Source organism: Myotis davidii, unplaced genomic scaffold, assembly GCF_000327345.1.
Source record: "Myotis davidii unplaced genomic scaffold, ASM32734v1 scaffold924, whole genome shotgun sequence".
Taxonomy (NCBI): domain Eukaryota; kingdom Metazoa; phylum Chordata; class Mammalia; order Chiroptera; family Vespertilionidae; genus Myotis; species Myotis davidii.
Window position 1 is genome coordinate 993,182 of NW_006294764.1, and position 7,150 is coordinate 1,000,331.

General features: G+C 62.3%; 1 protein-coding gene across 1 annotated transcript in view; it reads left to right on the plus strand.

Annotated features, from left to right (window-relative positions):
• PTCH2 (patched 2) overlaps nt 1-5,878 on the plus strand; it is a 17,042-nt gene extending 11,164 nt beyond the window's left edge. Inside the window, exons 8-22 of the mRNA XM_015567506.1 lie at nt 1-42; nt 120-251; nt 336-491; nt 573-665; nt 990-1,115; nt 1,202-1,320; nt 1,436-1,784; nt 1,929-2,241; nt 2,322-2,464; nt 2,548-2,728; nt 2,866-3,146; nt 3,255-3,392; nt 4,404-4,546; nt 4,628-4,727; nt 5,133-5,878. Coding sequence (XP_015422992.1) covers nt 1-42; nt 120-251; nt 336-491; nt 573-665; nt 990-1,115; nt 1,202-1,320; nt 1,436-1,784; nt 1,929-2,241; nt 2,322-2,464; nt 2,548-2,728; nt 2,866-3,146; nt 3,255-3,392; nt 4,404-4,546; nt 4,628-4,727; nt 5,133-5,399 — 2,583 coding nt within the window. The 3' untranslated portion in view covers nt 5,400-5,878. The remainder of the gene's footprint in view (nt 43-119; nt 252-335; nt 492-572; nt 666-989; nt 1,116-1,201; nt 1,321-1,435; nt 1,785-1,928; nt 2,242-2,321; nt 2,465-2,547; nt 2,729-2,865; nt 3,147-3,254; nt 3,393-4,403; nt 4,547-4,627; nt 4,728-5,132) is intronic.
• The last annotated feature ends 1,272 nt before the right edge of the window (nt 5,879-7,150 follow it).

Below are 7,150 nucleotides of genomic sequence, written 5' to 3' on the forward strand. Positions count from 1 at the left end.
GCGGGCACCGTGCTGCAGGCCTGGCAGCGGCGCTTCGTGCAGGTCAGCGTGGAGAAGGGCAGGGCGGTGCCCTGAGGCCGCGCCTCCTCCTGCCCCTCAGACCCACCCTGTGTCTCCAGCTGGCCCAGGAGGCCCTGCCCGAGAACGCGTCCCAGCAGATCCAGGCCTTCTCCTCCGCCACCCTGGATGACATCCTGCAGGCCTTCTCCGAAGTCAGCGCTGCCCGCGTGGCCGGAGGCTATCTGCTCATGGTGGGTCCCGCCCCTGGCACCTTGCCCCCCTCCACCCGGTGCCTGCCCCGGGAACCCGTCCCAGACCGTCCTCTCTCCCCGCAGCTGGCCTACGCCTGTGTGACTATGCTGCGGTGGGACTGTGCCCAGTCCCAGGGTGCCGTGGGCCTCGCCGGGGTGCTGCTGGTGGCCCTGGCAGTGGCCTCAGGCCTCGGGCTCTGCGCCCTGCTCGGCATCGCCTTCAATGCTGCCACCACCCAGGTACAGCGGGGGGCAGGGCAGACGTGGGTGCCCACGGCTCAGGCTCCCCGGTTCCTCCAGCTGCCCCCTGTGCCCCTCTAGGTGCTGCCCTTCTTGGCACTGGGCATCGGCGTGGATGACATATTCGTGCTGGCACACGCCTTCGCAGAGGCCCCACCTGGCACCCCTCTGCAGGTGCGCTTCCCTCTGCAGCCTGGGCTTGTCTGAGTTCAGCCCGGGGGTTAAGAGCCTCTTGGTTTGGGTGGCCTTGGGCCGGTAATTTACCTCTTTGCTCAGCTCCCTCATCTGTCAGTGGATGTAATAACTGTGCTTGTATCATAAAGGTGGATGGGCGGATCGGTGAGGTAATTCGAGTCGAGTGCTTGGAACAGTGTGTGGGCCACACGTGGGCGCGGGAACTGTGTGCTGTGTGGTCATTGTCCCTCCTCGGCCGTCCACGTCCCCACGCCTCCCCTTCACTGCTCCCCGATGACTCAGGCCCCTCCCCTGTCCTGGCAGGAGCGCATGGGCGAGTGTCTGCTCCGCACGGGCCCCAGCGTCGCGCTCACGTCCATCAACAACATGGCAGCCTTCTTCATGGCCGCCCTGGTTCCCATCCCCGCGCTGCGGGCCTTCTCCTTGCAGGTGAGGCTTCAGGAAGCGGGCCGGGCGGGTGGGCGCGGGGCGGGCCTGCTTCATCCGGCCTCTGCGCCCTCCCTGTCCGTCCCCAGGCGGCCGTCGTGGTTGGCTGCAACTTCGCAGCCGTGATGCTCGTCTTCCCCGCGGTCCTCAGCCTGGACCTGCACCGGCGCCACTGCCAGCGCCTCGATGTGCTCTGCTGCTTCTCCAGGTGCTGCCCCGGCACCCCCTCCATCCCACCAGGCCGTCCTCCCTTGGCACCCCCATCCTGTCCCCTCACTGGCATTGCCCGGCACAGACCTGTCACCTGTCTCTCTGCCTTTCAGCCCCTGTTCTGCTCGGGTGATTCAGATCCTGCCCCAGGAGCTGGCGGACAGGACAGTACCCGTGGGCATTGCCCACCTGACGGCCACCGTTCACGCCTTCGCCCACTGTGACGCCAGCAGCCAGCATGTGATCACCAGCCTGCCTCCCCAAGCCCACCTGGTGCCTCCACCTTCTGACCCACTGAGCTCTGAGCTGTTCAGCCCGGGAGGGTCCACTCGGGACCTTCTGGGCCAGGAGGAGGGGACAAGGCAGAAGGCAGCCTACAAGTCTCTGCCCTGTGCCCGCTGGACTCTTGCCCATTTTGCCCGCCATCAGTTTGCACCCTTGCTGCTCCAGTCACGCGCCAAGGTAAGAGTCCAAGCCCAGAGGAGTGGGGGTGGACGGGGGCAGGCACTTAGGTGTCTCTGGGCCCCAAGAAGGGCAGGGGCAGAGCCCACCACCCGCTGGCTGGGGGTGTCCCTGGGCCTCCATCGGGGCTGTCGTCTCCCACAGGCCGTGGTGCTGGTCCTCTTTGGGGCTCTTCTGGGCCTGAGCCTCTATGGAGCGACCTGGGTGCAGGACGGGCTGGCCCTGACCGACGTGGTGCCGCGGGGCACCAAGGAGCATGCCTTCCTGAGCGCCCAGCTCAGGTACTTCTCCCTGTACGAGGTGGCCCTGGTGACACAGGGTGGCTTTGACTACGCCCACGCCCAACGCGCCCTCTTTGATCTGCACCAGCGCTTCAGTTCCCTCAAGGCCGTGCTGCCGCCACCTGCCACTCAGGCGCCCCGCACCTGGCTGCACTATTACCGCAACTGGCTGCAGGGTGAGGCGAGGGGACTGCGGGAGGCTGCTGCCGGCAGAACCCCGGCCCCGGGCTGACTGCACCCTCCCTGTCCTCCCCAGGAATCCAGGCTGCGTTTGACCAGGACTGGGCTTCTGGGCGCATTACCCGCCACTCCTACCGCAATGGCTCTGAGGATGGGGCCCTGGCCTACAAACTGCTCATCCAGACCGGGGATGCCCGGGAGCCTCTGGATTTCAGCCAGGTGGGGAGAGGGCTGGACGGCTCAGGGGGCACAGGGGACCCGGCCTCACGGGCCCAGGCCTTCAGCCCTCCCTGCCTCCACAGCTGACCACGAGGAAGCTGGTGGACACGGAGGGGCTGGTTCCACCCGAGCTCTTCTACGTGGGGCTGACCGTGTGGGTGAGCAGTGACCCCCTGGGCCTGGCGGCCTCGCAGGCCAACTTCTACCCCCCACCCCCGGAGTGGCTGCACGACAAGTACGACACCACCGGGGAGAACCTGCGCAGTGAGTCCCAAGGGGAGGGGGAGGGGGGCAGAAGAGCCTCGGCCTGGGCCACACAGGCCCTACCCGAAGGCCCTGCCCACTGCTCCCCCTGCTCACCGGCCACCCCTCCTCTCCTTGCCGCCCCCTCCCCTCCACAGTCCCGGCAGCCCAGCCCCTGGAGTTTGCCCAGTTCCCCTTCCTACTGCGCGGCCTCCAGAAGACAGAGGACTTTGTGGAGGCCATCGAGGGGGCCCGGGCAGCCTGCGCCGAGGCAGGCCAGGCCGGGGTGCGTGCCTACCCCAGCGGCTCCCCCTTCCTCTTCTGGGAGCAGTACCTGGGCCTGCGGCGCTGCTTCCTGCTGGCGGTCTGCATCCTGCTGGTGTGCACTTTCCTCGTCTGTGCCCTGCTGCTGCTCAACCCCTGGACAGCCGGCCTCATAGTGAGTCTCTGCAGGGCTGGGGCTGAGAGACCCAGGGCTCCCCACCCTCTCCTGCCCATCCCACCACCCCTCCTCCCAGGAGCCCTGGCTGAGCTCTGCCCTCCCCAGGTGCTGGTCCTGGCAGTGATGACCGTGGAGCTCTTTGGCATCATGGGTTTCCTGGGCATCAAGCTGAGCGCCATCCCCGTGGTGATCCTTGTGGCCTCTGTGGGCATCGGTGTCGAGTTCACCGTCCATGTGGCTCTGGTGAGCAGAGGCACTGGGGGAGGCGTGGGCCAGCTGATTCAGGATGCAGCCGATACTTACCCAGCACCTACCATGTGCTGGGGACGACTTAGGAATTGGGGCTACGGTAGCAGTACAGGCAGGCTTTACCTTCAAGGAGCTTATATTCTAGAGGATAGCGGTAAACAAGTAAGCAAATAAATAAGCAGCCATTGCAGTTGAGAGGAGGGACAAACCCCTGAGCAGAGTGGAAGGAGAGAAAACGGGACCCAATGCTGCTTTTGGTGGCCTCACTGTGAAGCGGGTCAGAGAAATGGATGGAGGCAGATGGCAATGCGGGGCAGGAGGGCTCCTGGCAAGTCAGAGGCCGGAGAACGGAGGCAGGCACCGGCCTGGCAAAGCTTCAAGCTCCCCCACAGGGAGGAGTGGGACGTCGAGGGGCCTCGACCAGCTGGAGGCACCAACACAAACAGCTCCCTTCTCTTTCACTCACAATAGCCCTGTTCCTGTTCTGATCATAAGAGCTATACCCCGGGGCCGGGGGGGCGGGGGGGGCAGAAGGCAGCATGCGGAGAAGTGCAAAGAATAGAAACGCCGCCCTGAGAAGGGACAGCACGGCGGCGTCCACCTCCCAGGCCAGGGAGGCCAGCTGTTTCTGTAAAGGCCCAGGTGGTAAATATTTCAGGCTTGGCGAGTCCTATAGTCTCCATTGCATCTCTGCCATTGTAGCCTTAAAGCAGAGACAGACACTACAGAAGTGAATGGGTGTGGCTGTGTTTAAACAAAGCTTTATTTACAAAAACAGGTGACGGGCTGTAGTTTGCCAGCCTGTTGTGGACAGTGCTCTGTGTCTCACCAGACACATCTGCACAGTGCCACCTAAACGGACTCGTGCACGCGCCTGGACAGCTCCCAGGCGCTCGGCCCATCGGCCTCCTGTGGGTCAGGGCATGGGTGCCCCAGGGGCAGGTGACGCAGCGGGCACCCAGCAGAGCTGGCTGAGGAGCCGCTCCGGACCACTTGTTCCCCCAGGGCTTCCTGACCGCCCAGGGCAGCCGGAACCTGCGGGCTGCCCGGGCCCTCGAGCACACGTTCGCCCCAGTGACCGATGGGGCCGTCTCCACGTTGCTGGGTCTACTCATGCTTGCTGGTTCCAACTTTGACTTCATCGTAAGGTAGAGGGGTGAGTGGGGCAGGGGGCAGGGCTGCCCGTGCTGACCTCGGGGCCTGCCCAGGCTGACCTCCCACCCCACCAGGTACTTCTTCGTGGTGCTGACGGTGCTCACCCTCCTGGGCCTCCTCCATGGGCTCGTGCTGCTGCCTGTGCTGCTGTCCATCCTGGGCCCCCCACCAGAGGTGACCAGGCCCTCCCTCTGCTCCTGGCCCAGGGGACGGAGTGGGACAGGCAGGGGAAGAGTCAGAGCCAGAACAAAGTGCCCTCGGCGGCCAAGAGTCAGGGCTCAGCTCCCAAGGATCCTCCCCACAAGGCGCTACCAACTGAAGGCGGCAGCCTCCCCTTTGCCCGACACCGTGGCCTGCCCCGCCTCTCTCCTGGCTGCTTACAGAACCCACCTTAGCCTCCAGGGTCCAGAACAAGGTGCACGGTTTGTCCAGGCCTTGACACCTGTCCCTTGGCAGGTGTCATATCCTGCTGGAGGCCAACAAGGACCCAGCTTCCCAACAGCCATGGCGATGCACCAGGCAGGTGCTGAGGGGGTCGGGGCTCCAGCCCTGCGCTCACGGGCCGGTGTCTCTCCCCAGGTGGTGCAGATGTACAAGGAGAGCCCCGAGGCCCTGAGGCCCCCAGCTCCACGAGTAGGAGGGCTCAGGTGGGGGTTGTCCCCCACCCTGCCCCAGAGCTTCGCCAGAGTGACTACCTCCATGACCGTGGCCCTCCACCCGCCCCCACTGCCCGGTGCCTACATCCACCCAGCCTCTGATGAGCCTCCTTGGTCCCCTGCTGCCACACCGGCTGCCAACAGCTCCAGCAGCCTCACTTCTAGGGGACCATGTCCAGCCCCGGAGTGAAAGCGCAGCTGAAGCATGGAGGCCCTGCTTGGGCCACGTGAAGTCACTGGAAAGCAGTGGGTGGTGACTGAGTGCAGGGCGGACTCCTGGAGAGCTCTGCTGCTGCTGCCTGCCTGCCTGCACCCCCTCCCCTGACTCAGCCATCACAGATCTCCCTGACGTCTGCACAGAACCAGCACCTAGGCTGTGAGCAGCCTCCCACACTGGGTCCCGCGTGCCTGTCCCTGTGTCCGGGTAGGAGTAAAACCAGCACCCCACACTGCTGCCCCGGCCCACCAAGCCTGAGGGACCCTCTAGCACCCTTTGCCGGTCCTGGCCCCCACTGCCTGGTGACTCCTGGGTAGGCTCTCTGTATCCCTGCCTACCTCCTACCACATAAATTATTTATATGAAGATGTTTATTTTTGTAGTTTGTACAGATGTTAGCTATGCTGAAAGGTTTATTTTTAAAGAGTGAAATATATTCTATATGAACTCATCTCAAATGGCTTTGATGCTTTTCTTTCCGACAGAGTTGGGAGTTTGCAAGTAGAAATGTCAGGACCTAAGGTCGTAGGGCTGCTCTATCCCTGGGTGGGAAAGGCCCAGGTTCTCAGTGTTTGTCACATGGCCGCAGCCTATTTATTCACCCAGGACTGAAGGTGATGTTAAGCAAACATGTCGCTCATGAGCTTGGTAATGGTCTGGGTTGAGTGCTTAGCGTACAACATGATCTAAACGTTGTTGGTGTCAAACGCTGCTGTGTGGCTTTCAGCCACCATAATCCTGCCCTGCACAGCCCAGGCGCCTTGCCCCTTCCTGTTTCAGGAGCAGGCCAGGCATGGATGAGGGCACAGCCGTCAGCAGATGGGACGTGCGATGGGAGATCAGGAAAGTAGCCCATGGAAGAGATGGGGCCTTCAGGGTCTGGGGAGGTATTTCAGTTTTGTGCTCAGACCAACCTCAAGGCAGAGGCCTCTATGGGTTAGCAGTCAGCCTGGCACCCCGGAGGCCAGACATCCAGGGGATCAGTGATCGTGCGAGGAACCAGTGAGGCACTGTATTGAAGGTGTTTGTTCTGTGAAGGTTGAACAGTCCCCTTGCAGAGAGGTATTGCAGACTCTGGCCACACCCCTGGACTAGAGTACTGGGCCTCAGTCCATGGGGGGTGGGTGGGGGGATCTTTTGTTGCCTTTCCCTAACTATTCCAGGGCTCAGTCTTAGCCACCCACTCTCCAGGAACAATCCCACCCTGAGAGCACTGCCTTCTCACACCTCACCTTCCACCCCAAAGGCCAGATAATCATGTTCTGACGAAAAATGAAAAAACTAAGTCTAATGCAGCTGAATCAACACTAAAATACCTAAAAGGACTTACGAGACGTGAGTACAGTAGTTGGCTTGGAAACTAGACTAGGGGGTGTACCCAAGGTGTCCAAGGGATGGAAGTTGGCTGGATTTGGGTCTGGGGGTGTTTGGGTCACTAGGAGCTTTTGGGTGGAGCAGAAGAGCTTACGAGACTGGAACATGCAAAAGCTGTCAGCCCACTGTGCCACTTACCAGCTGAGTGACCTGTGAAAGTTAACACCCAAGCCTCAGTTTCTTCCTCTGTGAAATGGAAAGATTAGCCCTAACTGACTTGGCTCAGTGGCTAGAGCATTGGGCCTCGGACTGAAGGGTCCCAGGTTTGATTCTGATCCAGGGCATGCCCCTTAGTTGTGAGCACTGTGCCCAGTGGGGGGTGTGCAGAAGGCAGCTGCTCTATGTTTCTA